At 40.4% G+C, this 24,282-nt stretch overlaps 1 protein-coding gene and 1 long non-coding RNA gene across 3 annotated transcripts in view; one reads left to right on the forward strand and one right to left on the reverse strand.

The window, feature by feature from the left end:
- The window catches only part of LOC132379442 (uncharacterized), a 23,746-nt gene extending 15,894 nt beyond the window's left edge, over positions 1–7,852 (forward strand). The window contains exon 4 of the long non-coding RNA XR_009507418.1: positions 6,121–7,852. This is a non-coding gene — a long non-coding RNA (uncharacterized LOC132379442). The remainder of the gene's footprint in view (positions 1–6,120) is intronic.
- ddx21 (DEAD (Asp-Glu-Ala-Asp) box helicase 21) overlaps positions 1–22,131 on the reverse strand; it is a 23,128-nt gene extending 997 nt beyond the window's left edge. The window contains exons 1-14 of one of the 2 annotated variants that reach the window (XM_059947310.1): positions 21,971–22,131; positions 19,655–19,939; positions 17,672–17,747; positions 16,547–16,725; positions 15,722–15,839; positions 14,627–14,812; positions 10,974–11,119; positions 7,862–8,011; positions 5,784–5,945; positions 4,799–4,918; positions 3,495–3,568; positions 2,821–2,980; positions 1,258–1,392; positions 676–720 (exon numbers count right to left, since the gene is read on the reverse strand). In XM_059947310.1, the coding sequence (XP_059803293.1) occupies positions 676–720; positions 1,258–1,392; positions 2,821–2,980; positions 3,495–3,568; positions 4,799–4,918; positions 5,784–5,945; positions 7,862–8,011; positions 10,974–11,119; positions 14,627–14,812; positions 15,722–15,839; positions 16,547–16,725; positions 17,672–17,747; positions 19,655–19,939; positions 21,971–22,060 (1,926 nt within the window). In that variant the 5' untranslated portion in view covers positions 22,061–22,131. Of the gene's footprint in view, positions 1–675; positions 721–1,257; positions 1,393–2,820; positions 2,981–3,494; positions 3,569–4,798; positions 4,919–5,783; positions 5,946–7,861; positions 8,012–10,973; positions 11,120–14,626; positions 14,813–15,721; positions 15,840–16,546; positions 16,726–17,671; positions 17,748–19,654; positions 19,940–20,337; positions 20,889–21,970 lie in introns of those variants that run through there. The other variant, XM_059947309.1, reaches the window with a different exon arrangement.
- Positions 22,132–24,282: the final 2,151 nt, after the last annotated feature.

Raw genomic sequence — 24,282 nt, forward strand, 5'->3', positions numbered from 1 at the left:
TTTTATATGCATAGAAAGATAAAATATGTACTATATACTAAGAAAAACATTTGACTAACTGACGCTAAATAATACCGGATGTACCTGTTCCGACTTCAAATCTAACTTAAAGACGGACTCAGGAACTGAACTCATTCATAACCCGGGGACTGCCTGTACTTTTAAGTCATTTCTAGATTACTTGTAATACTTGTAATGTAAATGCTATGTAAATAGTTGTTATACTGTATTGTTTAGGGAATAATGACAAGAAAAAATAGTCTGTACATGCTCAAATAATGAGTGCTGGAGAGAGAACTTCTGGGTTTTCCCGATCCGCAGTTGGTTGAATCCGCGGATAAGGAGGGCCAACTGTATTAACAAAAAAGTTAAGTACACAGGAAGTGCTGGGAGTACTCAGGTCTCTGTGGGGAAGAAAGAAAATTAACTGTACAGATGAAAATGGCTACTTTATTTCTCCCTCCACAGATGTAATTTGATATGATGACTGCTCGCAGCATTTTCCATTTCAGATTCCCAGCATTTGCAGTATTTTCCTTTTGAGTAAGGCCCATTAAGTAATGCTGATCAGCTACAAACCTATTTCATGCACTGATGTTTTTTAAAAAAATATTTTAATCGATTTTTTTTAAAATGATAATGTGTTTCAACTGAAAGTGTACATAGTGGATTTACCTTTATGGATTCCACAGCATCTTCGGGGACATCAAAGCACACTCCCTGAAAAATGTCAATTGTTAGTTTGGTATATCTGTTTCATATAGGCTCCTTGAGCCTGCCATACAACTACACAAACCCTCATTAGTGTTAATAATCCAAACTAATAGTGCACACCTTTATGGAACAAGTTTTCTTTTGAAAAGGTAAAGTTACATCAATGTGGTGCCACAGGTTTGGAGGACTATTAACTTGGTACTGAATAATCTTAACTTTGCAAAGCACAAATCAGAGGCAGTCAGTATGCATTTAAGGATGCTCAACTAATGTGACTGAACTTTTAAGCTGGCAACAAGGAAAGTTGATGAGGGAAGTGAGATCCATGTAGCTTATTTGAAATTTAGTACCAGATAATAGACTGGTAAAAAGCCAACAATATCAAGGGAGAAGCAAATCAGCTCCAGAATGCTGCCAGGACCCAGGACCGATTATAATTCGAGTTTTAGTTTTGTAAGGCTAACCTAGTTTGTAGGCTTCCAATGCTGTAGTATTTACATATATTATTAGTTGTGTCACTGTAACAGCACACTGCCAACATACCATTTTACCCTTAAGGAACTGCATCCCCCTCACTTGGTTTTCCACAGACTCTCCCAGCTGATCCTTCAGACCTCGCCATGCAAAGCCAATATTGTGCATCTCCACTGAACACTCCAGCTGCATGGTTGTATACCCCTGAGACAAGAATCAATGTTAGTAGTCAACATAATCAACACGTGCAAACAAATAAGCTCAATTTTGATTATACCTTATTTGATGTGAAAATATATTTAGCACAGAAATTTTAACCCAGGTTAATTTGTTTGGTTCTTTTTTAAAAAAAATACCTTGACAAGGTGTCATATGGGAGGCATGACCAAGTACATGGTGTCAGGTAAAATGTACCAATCTGGAAAATGAAAGGAGGGATTAAAAATAATTAGTCAGAACTGTGGAGGATGGCAGGCGATGTTCCTGAAAGGTAGATGCTGGGACCAGTGTGTCTGTCAAGAACAAGACTGATCAACACCGACAATCTCAAAACTTTTTAGGAACTGGGAATACAGTTTTAAAAAGTCACATGCAATATGCTGCATACATGCAAAAAAAAATCAGCAAATTAACATCAACATAGACAGTGCTGAAACAGGCACTGTAGTTGTAGGCGTTGGAGGAAGCAAACTGAAAAACAAACATTTGTGAAACATACAATCTTGAATAGATTGTGGAAGATCGAAAGGGGAGACAAAAAGTTGGAAACTGTCGAACTAGTGAAAAGAAAATATTCCAACAAAGGAACCATATAGAGTCATTATGAAGTCCAATACATTCAGGAGAAACTTCTTTATTGTGTGAATGCAGATTTGCTACCACAAATGAATTAAATCAAGATGCGTTTAGGGGTTAAGTATATGCTGAGAAAGGGCCACATTACATATAGATCACTTAAGCCAAAAGATCGATGTATGGGTACAGACCTTCCCTATTATCACTTCAAAAACTACAGCTTAAGCTACAATTCTCTAAGTTTCTAGATCTAACTATCCTGGGGTCAGTTAGCACTATTGGGACATTTATGCCAAGAAACATTACAGGTATATTTTAGACAACAGCAATAGCTGACTTAGATATTGGGTTATGTAGAGACTGAAACAGTCAGCTTAGTTTCTAATTAATAGTGGCTATAACAGAAGAATGAAACAATATTAGTTTGGGGTTGCTAGGGAGAGAGTCAAACAAAGTAGTAGGTTGGAGTTGAGACAGATTGGGAAAAGGTAGTCCCACTTTCTCCATAATTTTCTTGATAAACATCATCCTCAAATGTTAGACTGTAACTTGACAAAGGCTGAGAGACTGAATTAGTACAATACTTCAAGCCCCCAATCATCAGGCCACAGAACAAACCACAGCCAATCAATCACATTTATGAGCACAACTGGAATTTTACTGCTATTCTTTTTTCGTAACATGTATTTTGCTGTAAAGGTGGGGTGGAACCCAAATTGCTGGTGGGGTGAGAAGATACAACACTCATAGACTGGTACATGTGAATGGAACTACTGACAATGCCAATGGAATTGTCACATTAAGGAATGAGCTTTGTGGAGGTACAGGGAAGCTTACCTTTTCTGAGTTAAGGAGAGAACGTTGTTCAAAGCTCTTTGCTCCTGAAATATGTGCTAAAGCAGCAGCCAAGGCATCCAGGGCTCCTCGCTTCTCAATCAACTTTTCAGCAGCAGGACGGAAATGTTCGCTCACTGATGCTGGAACGGAATCCAAGCACCTTTGAAGCCCAAATTATGAAAACAGTTAGCCACCAGAATGAACTCATTCTCTTAACTAGATTTGACATGCCCTTTCCTGAATTCTCATATTTACCCGATCTTAGCACCTCACTCCACTAATTTATTGTTCAACATACAGCAATCTGAATTTTGCAGGTTGGGTCTAAACATTCACAACTGCAAATTGTCCACCATTGCTAATCCTGCCTTTGGTTAGGGAGGGAGAGCTACTACAGATCAGATGCAGCCTGTTATAACATTGCTCAAACACTTACATACACTTTGTTATTCTCCACACCAGACAGACCTTCTGTTCTAACTTAGAATGCTCACGCCGCCAGTACTTGAATCCATTAATTTCAATGGGTCCCAATGGTTTACTCCAACAGAAATATTAAACTGAAGTCTCTTCCCTATCCCAATTCCAGTTCCTTCCCATTAATTGCCTGTGCTGTGTCTGATGTTGGCAGTCAGAATCCAGGAAAACAAGTATTAATCCAAAAATTGATGTACCTTAGGGCATCTTTACAGGAAGCTTTGATGATTTCAGAAGCTGTTGGAACTCCAACATGTTTGAACTTCAAACCCTTTAAAATAGAGCACAGATCAAAATTTTGTAAAATAGCAAATTTCACGCTGCAGTTTTCTTTTTGAATTAGTTTTTTTCTTAACACATTCCCTTCCCCACCACACACACTTTACTTTGAAGAAAGCAGAGTTGCATCAACCTTGCTGTATGAAAAAAACATGGGAGGAGCATATAGAAAGATTAGATGGCAGGAAAAAAAGGTGGAAAGTGGCTTAAACACCACCCATGATGACCTGGCTCAACATCAGGCCAGCTCCATCAAGTGACAGTTTGTTACATTGGTTCAGAGCTCTGCACAGAATGAAAATAGTTTGTTGAATGACCTGTTATTCAAGCACAGAACTGCCCCACACCCCTTAAAAAAAAATTCTAACCTCTTTCAATTCCCTTCGAGCTTGCCTGGTGCAAAGTGCTGAGATAAACATTCACCTCAACTCTCTTACTGACCTTATGTACAGATACTCCTGTACCCTGCATCACTTTATATATAGTATATCAATCTATATACATAAACAAATCTTATATATTTATCTATGAGATCTTTACGCTTATTTCTCCTTTAAACAATCTTGAATTCTGCATTCCAGACCTGACCATAAGCACAACTCTCACAACTGTCTACTTCCCCCATCAAGCCCAGTGATCAATTTAAAATATACAAGAGATTCAGATGTTCAAAGGAACAGTTGAGCAGCAGGAAACAAAACCAAAACTTCAATAATAAAATCAAGGGCTTTATTGCTAATTTCTGCCATGTTAGCAAAACAAAGATTAGATCTTTCAGTGAATTTATAGATAAACAGCCACACTACAGGAATCATGAAGTATCAGATCAGATGCTCAAGGCTAGCAGAATGATTCAGGGAAGTGCAATACTATGCACCCCGCCCGAGATCCAAACAGATCCAAGTCAACAGGCAAAAGCTGCATGATTGACCTTGCTGGGAATCAAGTGAGAATGTTGCAATGATAGTCACACGACTGTAACTCAATATTGAAGGATAAACTAACGTAGAGGATTAAATGTGAATGCTAAACACCTGGGAGGAGGAAGAAAGAAAGGTCCTGAGCAAAAACAGAAATGGTCAAAACTAATTCCTCTGGGGTTTAATGATTCTACATGCTGAATTTGAAATAAATCTAGTTCTTCTGATCCCTGTTGGTTGAAGACCAGGGTAAAACTTTCATTATTAGCATAATTTTCCAAAGTCTTCAATAAATCACTTACAGCTTTCATCTCCACAGACCTCAGAGAGGCCGCTTCCTTGCGCTGATACAGACAGATGCAGACCCCTGTGCGCCCAGCTCTGCCAGTACGACCAGAACGATGAATGTAGGAGTCCACATCCTAAGCCAGAGAATAGCAAAGTAGAAAGAAAATCTTCATTGAAAAACATGATACAAAGGACAACAAGTTACTTCAGACTCATTGTTACAGAAGCTAAGTAAATGCCTCTACCAAGGATTTTAAAATCATACTAATTATGTATAAAGTAAAAAATAGACAGTTACCACAAAGTATCCAGATTGTTTAAAATGAGAGAAAGTCAACATGATTTGAGAGGAACATGCAGATTTCAAAAACAAAGGATAAGAACAAATGTAAAAAATCATTTTATTTCAGTCGGGGGGGGGGTGAATCTATGGAACAGTTGCAGTGAGTATTTAAAAACACACATACATTTAACAAGTTTAAAAAATTATTTAAAAATAATTTAATGAACAAATATACACACATGACTTGGAATTGGATTGTGTGTTAAAAGATTATGAAATTTTTTGTTTTGATGTGATGATTGATGCCAAATATATTTTTGTATAAGTAAGAGGGGTAGGCGTAATAAGCTGTAGCTTCAGCCTACACCCTTCCAGTCTGTTTTAAAGATTTTCATCACTTAATTTTGTCTTATGAAATCATCGTTGAAAATTATGCTTTTTGTTATGTTTGTACTGACCAAAATAAAATTTTATTAATTCAGTAATTAATCTATGGTACCAATAGACAAGTTACACTCCTACTTAACCCAGCCACCCATTTACGGTCTATCTAGATTTCAACTTGTTATAAAAATCCCAAAACATTATACTCCCAAGTTTAGGTCCAAGTGACCACAGAACTGTATTTAAATACTTGTAGAAATAATCAAAATAACCTATACTCCAACATTTTACTAGCAGAGATGAATGTTCCTGCTTAACCAGCTGTGACTTACTTTTGGTGGGCAGTTCTGTATTACCAGATCTACTTCTGGAATGTCCAAGCCACGTGCAGCCACATTGGTGGCAACCAGGACCTCAAAGCTGCCATCCCGAAAACCCTTTAATGTAGCCTCTCTCGTCTTCTGTGGAATGTCTCCATGCAGACATTGCGCTTCCTGGACAAGATATCATAAACACGTTTTGGGGAAAAAGGTGACATTGAGTAAAGATACCATGTGTGCTCAGGCAACACTGATCTGCAATTTGGGATATTCATTGGACAGTTAGAATGTATGAAGAGCAGCAGGTTTGATGCTTACATAATAACGCTGTATAAATCTGTTACTACAGGTAGTCCCCGAGTTACGAACGTCCGACTTACAGACAACTCGTACTTACTAACCGAGGAGGGAGAACGTTGTCCACCATTTTAAGTCGTTGCCATTGACACTGTGTTGAGTGTTTAACTTTGTATTTGGCTTAAATTTTTCTTAGTAAGATTCACCCTGACCCCGCACCCCCCACTCCCCCCCCCGTTCCGGTCGGCTGGTGGCGCCGTGAGATCAGTGCTGGGCTGGGGAATGGAGGTTCCTGAATTCAATTTAGTGACAGACCGCTCCCATGCCGGGTTGATGTCGATCTAGTGACTCCTGTACCATCCGTGCCAGGTTGATGTAGAGCTCGCAACTCGACCTCGTAAAAAAAAACACTGACACCTCCAGTTTAAGTTCCCACACGGAATATTGTGGAGGATCAAATACCCATACCCAGCAAAGTCCCTACTTGTCCCATTTAGTCTGCCTCAGTGCGGTGGTCCTTAGGACCCAGAAGACCTCGGAAGCCAGCGCAGCTCAGGCCCCGCCACCCCAATGTTTCTGTTCCATTGTCGGTGTACGGTGGTCCTTAGGACCGAGTGGACCTCGGGAGCCAGCGCAGCTCGGGTCCCGCCGCCTGCAGTGTTTCTGTTCCATTGACGGGAAGCGATCGCGATTGAAAATAAGGTGGAAATAATAGTGTTTGGAAAGAAGTGAAACGCCATCGGTCATTGTTAAAGTGTTACAGTTGGTCAACGATTGGAACAATTTTAAAGGATAACGGATAAAGTGAGAATAATGGAGCATGTGAAAGGCCCTGCCCCGATTAAAGCTATAATTATTACTAAGCCATGCAGTGGTTTAATTATTGCAATACATATATTTCTTAAGTGTTTTAATATGCGTAAAAAGATAAAATATATACTATATACTAAGACAAACATTTTACTAACTGACGCTAAATAATACTGGATATACTTGTTCCTACGTACGTACAAATCCGACTTAAAGACGGACTCAGGAACGGAACTCGTACGTAACCCAGGGACTGCCTGTATTTGCTATTGAGTGATAGGTGCATCACAAATAACCTTGTACACTGCTGCCTGACTTGAGATGATTTTATAGTACACAGGAATGTGGAGGATTGAGGGGAGATTTGATAGAGTTATACAAAATTATGAGGGGTATAGATAGCATAAATGCAAGCAGGCTTTTTCCACTGAGGTTGGGTGGGACTACAACCATGGTTTTAGGGTGAAAAGTGGGTTTTAGGGGAACATGAGGGGAAACTTCTTTCAAGGGGATGAGAGAGACTGGAATGAGTGGCCAGCACAAGTGGTGCAAGCTCGATTTCAGCGTTAAGGAGAAGTTTGAATAGGTACATGCACAGTAGGGTTATTTATGGAGGGCTATGTTCCAGGCGCATGTTGATGGGAATAGGCAGCTTAAATGGTTTTGATAAGGACTAGATGGGCAGAATGGCCTGTTTCTGTGCTGTACTTTTCTATGACTCTATAAATTTATAGAAGCTTTCAATGTCCATTCCTATTTCCTCTAGTGTTTCACAGAAATTGTCTTTTTCACTCAACCACTGGATAACAGATTTGTCACTGTTTAACAATGAAGAGGGGAAATATTAGAACTCGGGGCGATATATTAGCTATTTCATAGTTTTTAAAACCGTCAGTCCATTACTTCTGTATTTCAGAGATAATTATAATTTGTTCATTTATCCTACATTACAACATTTTAGCTCAGAGAGCATATTCCAGTACCTGTTTTAAAGAGTTATTCATCACCAGCTCGTTTACTTCCTTCTTTGTTTCACAGAAGACAATAGTTCGCCCTTGGCTGCCACTGTATACCTGGATGATATCAGCAATGACGGATGGTCGCTCTGACCAATGGCATGTAATAGCCAAATGCTATAACGAAGAGGAAATAGGGATTTGAGATAATGCTAATGGTCAAGCTGTGAAACATCATCACTTCTCAGTGCAGTTGGTAAACCAAACTAAATGTGAGCAATGTCTTCAGGGCAGTCTGGGTTTCAGTACTATGTTGAAGAATACAAATATACTTTATAGGTAGCATATAACACATTGAAGCTTATTCTTGCATATGTCTCTGTTGTAATATACTAGTATACAATAACCTGAAATAGTATATTCTGATCTGTTCTGAAAGCAGTGGGAAATTATAAACTGCAAAGCACAGTCAAATCTACAGTAACCTTCAGAAATCGAGTTTTTTTTAAAATTACCAACATGATTTGACTGAAAGGAGAAGCACAAATTATGACAAATCATTCACACTGGTCAAGTGATCTGCTGTGCTCGAATCACCAGACAATTGGACTGCCAACCTTCACCTGGGATAAGGGAAAAATAAAACTGATCACAGGCACTGGAACCAGTTGCTTTGCTCTCCTCTGTGAACCACTTACTGAGGTGCTGCATTGTGGACAGCAGAATAGCGAGGATCAGCTCCTTAAAGTGATCCCTCAACATGTACTCCACTTCCAATGTCAACACGTTTTAACTCATTACCCACCCCCGAACACTTCTGCACCAAATTTCTTCATGAACTTCAATCTTCAAATCACTTTTCCGGATAATCCCACACTTCCTAATCCACAAGCCTTAAACAACAGAGAAAATGCCTTCAAGAGTAGCAGCAGCAGACATCTATTCACAAGTCCTCAGACTGGAGAGTGTTAAGTAATGCCAGTGGGTGTTACGGCCACTAAAATGCCGTAACATGACAAAAAAAATCCTGTAGGAACACATCGGTTTATAATGGGAAAAGGGGATTTGTATTACAGAAAAGTATGTGATACAGATAGTTTTTTAAGAAACTAACCCCTCGAAGGTAGTGATGCCCCATATATTGCAGAAAATGTAACTCTATCCATTTTGAAAAAAAGATGAACTAACTGGCAAGAGGGATTGGTGCTCTGAAAGAGATTGAGGTGTTCTGATGTTTGATATGGAGAAATTAGGAAAATAAAAAGAATGTTATTGCTTATCACTAGGGGAACTAAACACAAAAGTAAAGAGGCTTTGCTTCAATTACATAGAGCACTGTTAAGGCCACTTTCCTATACAGTATTAGGTTGCTCATTTAAGGAAGGGTATTAATGTATTAAACAGCTCAGAGATTTATTAAAGTAATACTTGGAAATAGACTGGTTGTTTTGTGAGCAAAAGTTGGGCTCAACCTTTATACAGCTGCTTTAAAGAATGACAGGTACTTGACTAGAGCACAAGATCTTGAGGGGTTTTGATAGGTTACCTTAATGTGAGAATCTAGGACAGGGGTGGGCAAACTTTTTGACTTGTGGGCCACAAAGGGTTCTAAAATTTGACAGGGTGGCCGGACCAGGAGCAGATGGACGGAGTGTTTTGGTAATACACCTCATAAGAGAAAATAAAATATCATGGGATATGTAGAAAACATGTGCTTTAATTTCAATTGAAAATGAACAAATGCATTACAACAAAATATCTGTCTTTGAAGTCCCATGGTATTTAGCTATTTATTGAAATGACTTTTAAAACACTGAAAATTAAATGAATAAAATACAGCTTTTTTTAATAGTAACAGTTATTATTTTAATGCACTGAAAATTCTGTTATCCTTCAAGATATTATCATCATCACTCTCCTCCTGACAGTCTTTATTTCAAAAACGGTAGGAGATGCAGGTCTACTTGTCCTGCTCCTTCTTACTCAAATGTCCCCTGTGCCAAAACTCCAACAACGACCAGCACAAAGACAGAACAGGGACAACACAACAGTATGCGGAGCGCGTTATTTGATCTGGAGTGCATTTTTTTATTTTGAGAACGTACGTGCACCTGCGCACTACTCATGTCCATCACTTAACAGAAATGACATGTAACATGTAAGGCTTATTGAAAAAAATATTTTCAAATGCATTTTTTACATAACACAACGAAGAAACTTATTTTTAATTTCAGTGGGAACAGTGTTGTTGGTCTCCCTTTTTAGCCAGCGCATCAAAGTCTGGATTTAGTTTTGTTGTGGCGATTCTCAGGATGGATCTGAGGTGTTGGTCAGTTAACTTGGATCTGTGGCTGGCTTTGTTGATGTTCATGTCACTGAACGCCTGTTCACACAAATAGGTTAAGCCGAACAAAGAGTAAAGCGCAAATGTGGAGTAATACGCTGCACCTCAACAAAGGTCAATGTATATAGAGTGCGTCATCTATTGGGAAAACGCCAGAATTGCCGAGAAAAAAGTTAACAAGGTTTATTAATATAATTTCATCAAGTTCTGCGGGCCGGATTAAAAAGCTTAACGGGCCGTAGTTTGCCCATGCCTGATCTAGGACCACAGGCCACTATTGAAAAATAATTCTTTGTCTATTTAAAACAGATGAGACACTGGATAGACCAGGTTTATTTTCCTTAGGATGAAGGAGAACGAGGGAAGACCTGACTGAGATGTACAAAATTAAGGAACTTAGAATAAAAAGAAACATTTCCCCCACATCAGAGGTGTTTCAAGTCTTAATACTTAAAGTACTGTTTATTTTTTCACATAGTGGATGGTTATATTCTGGAATACCCTGTCTTACAACATTCAAGAAAAGCAATTGAACATCCAATACACAAAAGGGTATGGATGGCTGGACAATGAGATTAGTTTGGATTAATATAGCATTGAGATTACTATAGCATATAGATGCAGCCCAAGGGCCAGATTTTCACAATTGCCCTAGATTAAATTATGCAGCCTTTCAAGAGATGAGAATACAGATTTGAAAACCACTCAAAACCACAAGTTTAACACAAAGCTTTCAATAACTAACAAAGACCAAGCTTTAAGTTTCTTTAGAGTTTCAGGTCCATTAGAACTTACTTCAACAGTGGTAGCTGCCCTCTGAGTCCGTTTGCCAACGAGGTCGACCTGTTTATAATCATCTTTCATGTACTTCTTTGCAACTTCATAAACCCAGGGAGGGCAAGTTGCGGAGAAGAGAAGTGTTTGGGGATTGTCCTTGGAATCTATTGGAAGAAAAACAGTTAAAACATTTAATTTCATTATGAAGCTTATGGTCTCAAGTCACACACCAAGCAAGCAAATGCAACTAAACTAGACAGTCCAACTTGGTCAGCATGGATAAGTTGGGCCAAAGAGCCCATTTCTGTGTTGTTTAACTCTATGACTCTAAGCATGAAATGGGTTTGGAAGTCAGAAAACAATTACTAGCGGAGTGCTAATATCAAAGATTCTATATTCATCCACCAGAAAAACAGGATCAGGAGAGCTGTAACCATTAAAGGCAAACTACCATGAAAAGGTCCATCAAAAGTCTTATGGGAGATGAAATAACAACACAAGCATTAAGTATTATATTATATTAAATATATGAATATTATATATCATATTATAAATATTTATAATATATTTACAATAAGTATTACATGCTTACACCTTCTGAATAAATACACACATCAGATGATACTGAGTACAACACAACTGCATGCAGACAATTAAGAGTGAACCAGCTAATAGATGTGTTACCTACAGACTCCCCTATTCCAATGTTCTCACATCTGTTCTCCCAACTGCACTATATTGTTCTCCCACATCCTCTTCAACCGTTTCCACAAAATTCAATACCCAACACTCTGCCTGTAGCTTAATTGTAAGATAAATCTACCAAGTGCCCTTCATAATTCTATTCTTGGCCCCCATTTATCAACATAGAGTCCTTTGCAACATTACTCCCAAACATCAGGTTCCTTTGACACGCTAAGATCTAATAGGTTAGGACTTTATTCTCTGAAACACAGGAGAATGACGGAAGAGTTGTTATAGTATTTAGAATTATGAGGGATATAGAGTAAATGCAAGTAGGCTTTTTCCACTGAGGTTGGGTGAGACTAAAACTAGACTTCATAGGTTAAGGATGAAAGGTGAAATATTTAAAAGGAACCAGAGGAAGAACCAGAGGGTGGCACCAGTGTGGAATGAGCTACCAGTGGAAATGATAGACGCGAGTTCAATTTCAGCATTTAAGAAAAATCTAGTTAAGTACATGGAGGGTTAATGTTGATTGGATTAGGCAGAATAATAGTTCTGTACTATTACAGAAACGATCCAGCAAGGACTGGATGGGCCAAATGGCATGTTTCTGTATTGTATATTCTATGACTAACTGTGATTCACCTCTTGTACTCTCCAGTATCTCCAACCTATCACATTTGTTGTTCTATGTCCCATAACAGATGCACATATTTTTCTTCTAATACAGCGGATTACAGTTAATTGGTGCTGCCATTTTTTAAAATAAGTGCAATCGTGAACAATAGCCAGATCAGAAATGCTGATCAAGTCAACTAGTTCCCAAAGAGAACTCTGATAGGCCAATCAGATGGTTCACCATTGCTCAGTGATAGAACATTAAAACAATCATATGTGCAATTAAGAAACATTAAAAAAAAGTAGAAATACTGGGGTCATGATGATCATGATGAAGTCTGCTGGAGAGAGACATTTATACACATGCTGCCCTCCATGATTCAGAGAGATTGAAGGATAAGGTTGCAGGGTGACAAAACATGACAGGAGCACTTGGAGCTAAAAAACTAATCCCTACCAGGAGAAAACAGCACCTGATCTTTCTGCACTGTTCTTATTTATTTCAGACAACTTTAACAAAAACCAATCAAGAAAATTACTGGAATTCCCTTTGTTTATTTGGGACACTATGCCACTTAAATGAGGCAGAGATTTGCCAAACAGGTTCTAACAAACATCAGTTACACGCACTTGTGTGCCCATTAGGGTGCACCGTGCTTGGAGCATACAGCTTTTACATTGCATCAGTTGTGTGTGTTTGTGTTCACAAAGCAGTCATTTTTGTCACTGATGGTGAGAAATAAGAACTGCTTTGCTCATTGATGATGTTCCCTCTAATTTGCAATGATCAGTGTGTGCAAAATCTTGTATTGTGCAATTTTTTTGCCCAGTGACAACACATATGCGCACTGAATTTTTAAGTGGAAGTAAACCTGAAGCTATTCTAAGGATAATAAACCACCGTGGCCAATTTGTTGTTCATTTTTTAAAAGAAATAAAATAACTGTCAATAAGAACTTTAATCTCCTCTGGCTTTGATCATTTTTGCTCTCGCTCAGCTGCACTCTCACAAAACATATGCAGGGGGTAATGAAGGTTTTTGCTGCTGGAGTTGTCATACATCGCCCATATGTGATCTGCTTGATAAATGACACTTCAAGAAGTCAAGTTTCCAAATATCTCCTCGCTTCCTACCACCTGCAAATTCCCCAGCAACTTTTGGATCGCAACAACACACGCAGGTAACACCAGTTTCTGTATTGTATATAAATATTTCTCACAGCTGCACATTCCTGACCTCTTAAGGTGTAGCAGTTTCTACTGTTTCATTAAGCTATGCCAATTTAAATGAACTAGTAGCTCTTTTGCGCTTCATGCCCGTTGCTTCTTTGGAATTCAACATAGTGAATCAATAATTTCTTCAATAAAAACAGTACAAATAAGCCTGTTCTAAAATCTGCAGACAAATCATCGCCGACTCCACGATGTCAACACCGTCCGCATCAGAAACTGGAAAAGGAAATATTATGTACGATTGTTCAATATACTTAACATGCCAACGAGGTAGAGGGAGATAACCCTTGTGTGCAGTTTAACTCCTCTGTGCACTAGTAGCAAAAGATGTGTGTATACAGACACACCTTAGAGGGAACATTGCTCAGTTTTAAGCATTCAGGCTTGGGGATGCCAGAAAAGGCCAGGAATCAAAATTTCACTACTTCAAAAAGTTAGGAACTACAGAGAATTAAGATATCAAGAATCATCTTCAAAGTTACAATGAAAATGAAGATTTGAAGGATTCAATCATCAATAACCTGGATGACGGTGGTCCATTATCTGCACCAGCTGCCTGTGCTGATTTTGTTCCTCCGTTGATAACCATTAGGAACTAATGCAATGTCATAGTACTATCATACTATTGGTCGTATTTGTTCTGTATTTCATTTAAATACACAAGTTGCTACACAGTAAGTCTTTTTTATACCATTTAAACTATTTCCATGAAACTTCAGCTAACTGGGGTGGCAGTTTAAATAGACCAAAATGTACTGGTCCCAATGTGTCCCAATTAACTGCAATCCACTGTATTTGGAAACCAAAGCCACTGTTTAATCCAAATATTGACATCATCTCTCTGAAAAGACTACTGCCTGAAATTGAACCAATCAGCTTGCAACCTTGATGTCGTTAACTCACCTCTAGATAAATTGCAAATTTAGAAAACTGCAGCGCAGAAATAGGCTATCACTCAGGTAGTTTTCTCTACCTTCATAGCATTAACTAATTCTGTTCTAACCCTCCTGTTGTTATACAGGATCCGTCCATTTTAACTGAACTGCATTTATTCAGAACAAATTGCTCAGTGCACAAGTTTAAAACAATGCAAGGGTCAAAGGGAATGTGCTATGGAGAATGCAGTGACCAACCTTTTTTGTATGCAACTTTCAGAATATCCTCCACCTGTTCTGCAAAGCCCATATCCAGCATTTGGTCCACTTCATCCAGGACCACGTGCTTCAGCTTAGACAAGTTGAGCTTCATGTTTTGCAAATGGTCCCTGATCCGGCCAGGAGTCCCCACCAAAATATCGATGCCATTGCGAATGCTGTCCACTAAAAAGAAAATTCAATCTTCACTCTGTTTGTATCATTCATCTCTCACCAGGAAGATAGAAGCAAAAGTATGAGAATGCACCCCTCTAATCTGTTCCACAATTCAATGAAATCACTACTGATCTGCGATCACAGTTTTCTATCACACGTAAAACTGGTATAAGTTAGGAATGCAACTGATAAATTATCCAGAACACAACAGATAGATCTGGCCTAATGTGCTCCAAGGTGAACTTCATTCCTAAATTGGTCAGCTTTGCACATCTGATTTATTCCAATGTGCAGCAAGCCACCTAATTTTCATTTCATTAACCAACCTGGTCATTTCAAGATGAGGGCTTTCCTTCTGTAGGTGGCAAACCCTGCACCTTGCTTTGATCATTAGTTTAGCCACGACCTCAGCTAAAATGTTTGAAGGCCTCAGGAACTGGGGAAAAAACCCAAACACTACTAAAGGTTACTTATACTACAGATATATAAAAACAGCACAGGAAAACAAAAAAAATATTAATTCAATTACAAAGTATTTAAAACTTTCCCCACTCTACTGGGAAGCCACAGGAAGTTGGCTTCCAATTTCTAACCAGAGATGGAAAGACAGTAGCAAGAACTTTAGGAAATTGGGGATTTCCACATTCACAGAAGTTGCACTCAGAAAACTTCAGTGGCCATTTGATCATTCCCACAAAACTGCTTTGCACTAACAGTATAAGAGATTCTGACAGACCTTTTGTAGCATCAACTAGAGAATTCAGACCAGAAACACATACCCCATTACTCTAGATTAGAGGTTCCCAATCTGGGGTCCATGGACCCCTCAGTTAATGGTACGGCTCCATGAAATATAAAACGTTGGGAACCCCAGCTCCAGATAGACAACAATCACCATTAGTAATAAGGAGCACTCACTTTGACCATTGTACGCTGTTCCACCATAAAAACAAGCGACAGAAAGTTTTCTGGTGACATCCTTGATATCTTTTGACACCTGAATCGCAAGTTCTCTTGTTGGTGCAAGTATCAGGACCTGGTAATATAGAAAGAGACAAGTACAAGAGAATATAAAGCAAAATCTCAATAGTAATTCCCAATGAGTATGCTTCCCGCTTGCCCCCTAAAATAAGTGCTCTCAATCTGTTCTTATATAGCTACTTATAGTTTCTGAAGACAACTGTTTTCTCCAAAGTACATTCTCTGGTTAGTCATGGAGAATAGGTAGAATAACTTTAAATGTTTTTATTTGTTCCAATACTCCATCACATTAAGGTCCTGAAATTATTTGAGAAAAGTTATTTTGAAGAGTCCTAACAACAACACACACAAAATGCTGGTAGAACACAGCAGGCCAGGCAGCATCTATAGGGAGAAGCGCTGTCGATGTTTCGGGCCGAGACCCTTTGAAGAGTCCTACTTGTTTTCAAGTGAAAAATAAAAAATGTGTAACTAAGTAGTTGCCGAGGATGTACTGAATTATGTTGTGCCATTTCAAAACAAAAATACATTGTTTATGTAAGAAATAGCCAGGTGAATGCGAAACTGAAAAGAAACAAGAATCAGTCTTAATGACAGGATCCGAAGAGAGCACTTTTTTCTCCAAGCTTCACCATCTGAACCCAGTCAGTTTCTGTGATGGAGCTCACCATTTTATCAGTAACAGAATGCTTTCCCAGTACACATTAATAGACAAACAAAAATCCCTTTACATCAGTGCAGACGAAGCTGTCAGATGCTTACCTTAGGAACCCGACCCCTCCTTTGTTCAGTCATGTCCAGCTGCAGCTTTTCAACCAATGGGATGGCAAAGGAAAACGTTTTGCCTGTGCCAGTCCTGGCCTGTGCTACGCAGTCACTACCATCAAAGATATGGTTGAATGTCTGTGCTTGTATCGGAAACAAGTGAGTCACACCTCGAGCTATGGGACATTAACCAAAGGAATGGATGCAAAGGATTAAAACCATATCTTTGGCCAAGTGCACACTACAAAACCAACAAAACAAAGAAAATTAGAAGCAATTGTAATCTCAATATTGTGAGCACTTCCACTCAGTCGAGTGCTTAGGAGCCACAAACTCTGATGAAAAGGATTGAGTGATCATTTCTTTCCTCAAACTATTGTGAGTCTTCGGAATTCTACCCCAGAAGGCTATGAATAAATGCATTTTGATTACGTTCAAGGTTGATGATAGATCTTTGGACAAGAAATCAAGGTATATGAGAAGCTTGGATGAGGTAGTTTCATCAATGATCTCATTAAATGACAGATGGGGCTCAGAGTTACTGTAAGTTAACTGCAGCTTTTTCCTATATTAATCCAATCTGAACTACAGACTTCCACATTTTAAAAATCTGCCATCTTAGTAGGGGAAATTGATTTCAGCCCACCACAGATTATAGACACCTGTAAAAGACTCATGAGGAAAATTACTTCAGACTCAGAGAACCCAACAATCTGGAATAAAGGCATTGATAAGAAATTATCAATGACACTGAAAGAAGTCAAGCCATCTTTCCAAACCTCCACTACCCGAAGAAATCGCCAGGCTTCCTGATTGACAATGACAAGAAATGGATACATCTGGGAAGGCTAAGACTGGCTCAGTTTTCACTCATCTCTCAACGAATAGACCAGACATCGCATGAAATTAAGAACCAGAGACAAGAAGAAAGAGCAGAGCTTTGAATCTAACTAGGCTTTAATGTAGCAGTCACAAGCAGGATTGTGACACTTATTCACTTCTATCTTCAGCAAAAAACAAAACTAATATTCATTGCCCAAGAGTGGTGGTATCAGAAATGCAGTGGAACTGAGAACACAGCATCAGGCTGCAAGAGAAGAAAGCAACAAACTGAACACTTACCCTTAAGCAGTTTAATAGTCTCCGGAGAAATTCTGAAGTTTGAAAAGGCCCCTTCTCTCTGTTCAAGAGAAAGCTCCTACAAGAAGAAAGGTAGTGGAAATAGCTCACAAATGTTTCAAACAAAATACACCTTATCATAAAATACAACTGTCAATTAAGCTGCTTGCTGCTCCAAAGTGACCAAATGCTCTGACCACTCAATAAACAAGTCAAAACAATTGCCACCTACATCTTAGAACATACTCCTTGCTCCTGATTTACATTCCCTGACAGGCTACATTATCACAAGCATTTCATGATGTAGACATCCTGTGTAGTATTCAAAATCAGTTCTCAGTTTATTGTACACAGACATTTATGTGTATACTCAACATCACAACATCAGGTCATTGCCGATTCAGTCAATGAAGCATCTGACAAAATGTATACTAAATATACATTTGAAAGAGAGGCCCGATGATAATTACCTGTGCCACACAATATGCCCCTAACATCCAAGATCCACGGTGAGATTGTGGAAAATGTATACCATGGGAGAACTGGCATTGTGTCTGCAGGACCACCACAACAATCATAGAAAAGTACTCCAGAGACCAGGACTTGAAATCATGCAACTAGCATAGTGTTTACTGACAGCAGTGATTGTCTCCTACCATAGGCATACAAAAGCATTTGAGAAATACCCCCAATATCAGCTTTGCTAAACCCTCCAAATGTTATGATGGGATGTGAATTCAATGTCAGATGCTTACCCACACTGACATCCCCAGCAGAGGCTCTGATCACATGGAGAAGCATCTGGAAAGGCACCAAATCTCTGCAGTAAGTGCATGCAGATGCCAAGCAAAAAAGCAGGAGGATCCAACGATATCCTAAACCACCTACACACTCACCCTGCCAAATCTGCAGATCTATTACAATTTACAGAATTCTGAAGCTAAGACATTACAAAGAGCTCACAATGAGAAACATAAACTCTTCTTCCACAAATGTTGCCCGAGTGCTTCCAGCACATTGTTTGTACAAAGACGAGAAAATCTGCAGATGCTGGAAATCCGAGCAACACATACAAAATACTGGTGGAACTCAGCAGGCCAGGTAGCATCTGCAGAAAAGAGTAAACCTTTGATGTTTTGAGCCGAGACTCTTCATCAGGACCAAGCCTGAAACGTCGACTGTTTACTCACTTCCATAGATGCTGCCTGACTTGCTGAGTTCCTCCAGTATTGTGTGTGTTCTATTTGTATTTCAGATTTGCAACATCTGCAGTTTTCTTTAGAATTTATCCTTAATGGACAAACTAAAATGAATTTAAATATTTACTATCATGGACAACTTGTTTGGTATGCACCCCACTCTTGATCCCTGAACATTATTTAGTTGTATGGAGAGACTGGATTGGTTAGGCTTACTTTGCTTCCATCAAGAGGAGGAAGTGGGAAACCTGATAGAGGTAATCAAAACTACAAGCCAAGATAGAATAGAAATTTCTCACCTGCAGAAAAGTGTATTAATTACTAAGACCATAGGGCATTGATATAAGTGAACAGAAAGAGATTTAGAGGATCTTTAAAATTCTATGGAGCACTGTAAGGAATGATCGCTGCAAGATGGAATGGCTTCAGATTTTGATTATTTCATCAAGAATATGCTTTCAGTATGGACCCACTGCCTGAGTCCGATGGTAGAGGTGGGGACCTTTACAACATCTGAAAAGGACCTGGGCAAGTGTTTAATTCACTAAGGAACAGTATGCTTATGTAGCAAGTGCTACTAAATAGAATCAGCAGTTTGGTACATGATGGCCGGCATAGACACGGTAGGTCTAAGAACTTGGTTTGGGGCTGTACGAATCAACCACCACATCTCAGACGTACTTATAGTAAAAGTGGGACCAATTTCTGTAGACAAAACAATAAAGCACTCAAGTTTCCTTCTGGTTTAAATTTTAAGTTTAATCTTATACAACGAGCATGTGCTTACCTCTTCTACTTCGCCCTCTGAGCACTGCATAGAATCATCGCTACAAGATGGAATGGCTTCAGATTTTGATTCCTTAATCAACCCATTTTTATCTTCCCGTTTATGTTTTCTTTCATTTTTTTCCTCATAATCATCCTTTGCTAATTTGTACTTTTTTGATTTCGGAGGTTTCACATCGCTGTCATCTGCTGATTGCTGTTGTTCTTCTTGTACACCGTTTTCCTTGCATTTTGACTTTTTTTCCGATGTTCTTTCTTCCGAATGTCTTCTCTTCTCTTTATCTTTCTAAAATTAGACTCTTGATTAAAATGTGCCAGAACATTAAAAACCCTACATACTTACTCCCCGCGTTCAAATTCTTCCTCTCCTTACACCCACACGCGTGTACACCCTCGTGTACTTCTTTCATTAGTCTCCGCATTCGTGTCAGATCTCCCTCCCTTTACCTCCTGCCCCTTCTCACCGCCTCATCTTTCTATTGACGCCCTCTGTCTTATCATGTAACCCCTTTTCACTTCTCTCCGCTGTCCCTTTATACGGATAACGAACCCCCTCACTTCCCATATTGAGCAGGGCCCGAGGCTGAAGCAGCGACACGCCGCCGGCCTGAAGACCGATCTCAGTCCATGAGCTCCGCCGAGGGGCGAGGCCCAAGCCGCCCCTACGGCCCTGGCCGCGCTCACCTTATGTTTCTTGTGCTCCTTCGACTTCACGGGCTCGGCCTCCATACCGGGTTCCGGGTCCTCGGGCTGGCAGCTGAGTCTAGACGGCATTTCTCACTAACACACCGGGACACGAAGCTCGACACAGCCGAGCAATGCGGGGCCGCAGGGGAAGAGGAAGCGGGCCGCGTCCGCCCGGAACTGCGCCACCCCGGTCGGCGGTGGTACTGCAGCTCAACTCCAATTCTCAATGCCTGTGCCAAATTTTCTCCGACTTCCAGGAGTGTACTTTATTTTCAACCTTCTCTTGATTTTCACTGTCCTTCTCATTCTTTCCCCCTACGATATTACGTACCCATTTCATCCACATTCGCTTACTTCCTAAATCGCCCCTTGTACAGGCACCCTAACTGTCAAATGGCCTCCTCAGGTTCCCCAACAACTGTGAAATCTCCTCCCTTCCTCAAGGCCTCAACAACTGTGAAACCTCCTCTCCTGCTCAGGGCCCCAGCAACTGTGAAACCTCCTCTCCTCCTCAGAGCCCCAGCAACTGTGAAACCTCCTCCCCATGGGCCCCAACAATTGTGAAATCTCCTCCCCTCCTCAGGACCCCAACAACTGTGAACCCTCCTTCCCTTCCCAGGGCCCCAACAACTGTGAAATCTCCTCCCCTCCTCAGGACCCCAACAATTGTGAAATCTCCTCCCCTCCTCAGGACCCCAACAACTGTGAACCCTCCTTCCCTTCCCAGGGCCCCAACAACTATTAAATATCCCCCCCTTTCCAGGGGCCCCAACAAAAGACCAACAACTGCCCTCCACAGCCCATGCTCCCCTCAAATTCTTCACTCCTTCCACACTATTTGCCCTCTTATGCAGAGAAATGTTTCCTTAGGATGGTCTCAGTCTGAAACGGACAAATTGAGTATAATACATGTCCGTGACTTCTGCCCACATACAGAATCATACAATCGTTAAACACAGGAAAAGAGGCTATCTGCCCTTCTTAGCCACACTGGCTCATTTCGGCCAAATCTTCTGCAGTCTTCATATCTTTCCTAAAATGTGATACTAAAAACTCGACAATACTTCTGACGTGGCTGAACCAGAACTGTGGTTAATCAGGACTTTCTAGCTCTCTTACACTAACCCTCCATATATCCTGAGTTTTATCTTCCCTTTTACGTTAACAAACGATGCATCTTATTTCACCACTAAATCGTGCCCTCACATCTTCTCATTCTTCCTCCAAAATATAGTTCTTCACATTTCTCGCCATCTGCCATCTTTTCGCTTGAGAAGTGAAGGAAGTGCATCCTGGACATCAGAAATAAGAACAGAAAATGCTGGAAATGCTCAGAAATTGATGAAGGGTTATCGGCGTGAAATGTTGGCTTTGCAACTCTCTCTCCACGGACGCTGCCCGTCCTGCTGAGCATCTCCAGCGTTTCCCCCTTTACCTCTTCGGTCGAACACTGTCTCACAGATTCTTTCCACACAGATCTGGTGGGCAATAAAGTGTGCGCCCTGAGCCATCGGGATACAACGGGTGGTGCCAGCGCCGAGCTCGGGAAACCGCCTCTCCGCTCCCGCCCGGCAAGCGGCCCTTCACCACCACTTGGCGCCAGAGGCCCGACGCCCCCAGCCGCGCTCACCTTGTGTTTCTTGTGCTCCTTCGACCTCACGGATTCTGCCTCCATACCGGGTTCTGGGTCCTCGGGCTGGCAGCTGAGTCGAACCGGCATTTCTCTCCAAAACACCGGGAAACGAAGCTCGACACAGCCGAGCAATGCGGGGCCGCAGGGGAAGAGGAAGCGGGTCCCGTCCGCCCGGAACTGCGCCACCCCGGTCGGCGGTGGTACTGCAGCTCACTCCGTGTAATTCCCCATTATACTCTCGTAACAGAGTCGGTCCGGGTTAGCTTTGATACTGAGCTCACTCCGGGTAATTTCCCGTTACACCCTAAAACTGAGCCATCCGGGCTGGCGGTTGGTTGTTTCGCAGCTTGCTCCGTGTAATTCCCCATTATACTGAGCCGCCTGGGTCAGAGCTGGTACTGCAGCTCACTCCGGGTAATTCCCCATTACATTCTCAACACTGAGCCACCCTGGTCGGTACTGGTACTGCGGAGAAAAGGTTCCTGACCAGAAACGTTCAACAGTTCATTTCTTCTCAAAAGATGCTACCTGACCCATGATGTCCTCCAGTTTTATTATGTGTTTTCCAAGTCATTCCCTAGAACCGTGATCGGTGTGCCTACAACAGCACCGCCGACAATTCTAGTTAGTGTAAGGTCATTCTGGTGTACTGTACTCTGGTGTGACAGCTTTCAGAGCCTTGGATGTTGCCTGAATTGGGGAGCATGCCCTATGAGAATAGGTTGAATGAAAATGGCCTTTTCTCCTTGGAGAGACGGAGGATGAGAGGTGACCTGATAGAGGTGTGTAACGTGATGAAAGGCATTGATCACATGGATAGTCAGAGGCTTTTTCCCAAGGATGAAATGGCTAACACGAGAGGGCACAGTTTTAAGGTGCTTGGAAGCAGGTACAGAGGAGATGTCGGGGTAAATTTTTTTACGCAGAGATTGGTGAGTGTGTGGAATGGGCTGCCGGCGACAGTGGTGGAGGCGGATACGATAGGGTCTTTTAAGAGACTCCTGGATAGGTACATGGAGCTTAGAAAAATACAGGGTTATGGGTAACCCTAGGTAATTTTGGAAGTACATGTTCGGCATAACATTGTGGGCCGAAGGGCCTGTATTGTGCTGTGGGTTTTCTATGTTCCCTTTGCCTGGCACGTAAATTTTCCATCCCACTCAGAATCAGAATCAGGTTTATTATCACTGACATTTGTCTTGAAATGTGATGTTTTGCAGCAGCAGTGCAGTGGAACACTTATAAATACCGTAAGTTACAATACTAAATATTTAAAAACAATAAGTAGTACAAAAAGCACAAAAAATGAGGTAATGTTCATGGGTTCATGGTATGACCTGTTTTATTGTGTTTTGTGTTGCTCTACTGAACATTATTGGTGCCAGAGGTGTGTGGCAATGCTTACAGGCTGTCCCCAACGCAACCTTGGGTTTGTTGGTTGAATTTCACTGGATCTTTCAAAGTACATGTGGTAAATGAATCTGGACAGAATGACAGGTAGGAAAATTATTGTTTTATATTTGTAAATTTATATCAGTTTGTAGAGAACTGTTTTCACTTTGACATGAATGAGTCTTTTTCCTGTTGATCAGTGTCAAAAAAGGCAAATTAAATCCATTGTGATTCGGTGTTGTAAAACAATAAAACATGAAAATTTCTGTGGGGGGGGAATACTATATATGAGAGAAAATACTGTGAATTACAGTAAATATATATATTCACAGTATTTTTCTCCGTTATGTATTGCCACAAAGACAACAAATTTTATGGCATGATGGATGCTAGTACTATTAAACCTAATATTTATGTTATCAAGTTGGAGGCCACCCAGATGAAATAAACAGAATCAAAAAGGAGAGTCCATTTCAGCGACCATGACTGAATTGAAGAGATTGTCTCAGCATTGTTAGTTCGGTAATGAGATTAATAAAATACTGAGAGATCATTTAGCTTGTGGAATCTTACAGGAAAACATTCAAAAATGACTTCTAACTGAAGCACAACTTACATTTGAAAGAGCAGTTGGAATAGCTGTGTCCATAGAAACAGCAGCCAGAGATGCAATTATGTTGCAGTCATGAATGAAACTCAGTGTGAACAAAATTGTAACATCAATTGTAACATCTTCCTGGCTGAAACAATTGTGTTATCGTTGTAGCAGAGGTTCACACGCACCAGACCAATGTAGGTTTAAAGGTGGAACATGCAGAAAATACAACACATACAAAGAGCGTGTCTGGTAAACAATAATAAATGAACGGCACAGGAAAGAGTAGAGGATTTAAAAAGTCAAGTTGCAGTTTTCAAAA

The sequence above is a fragment of the Hypanus sabinus genome, chromosome 22 (assembly GCF_030144855.1).
Source record: "Hypanus sabinus isolate sHypSab1 chromosome 22, sHypSab1.hap1, whole genome shotgun sequence".
NCBI lineage: Eukaryota > Metazoa > Chordata > Chondrichthyes > Myliobatiformes > Dasyatidae > Hypanus > Hypanus sabinus.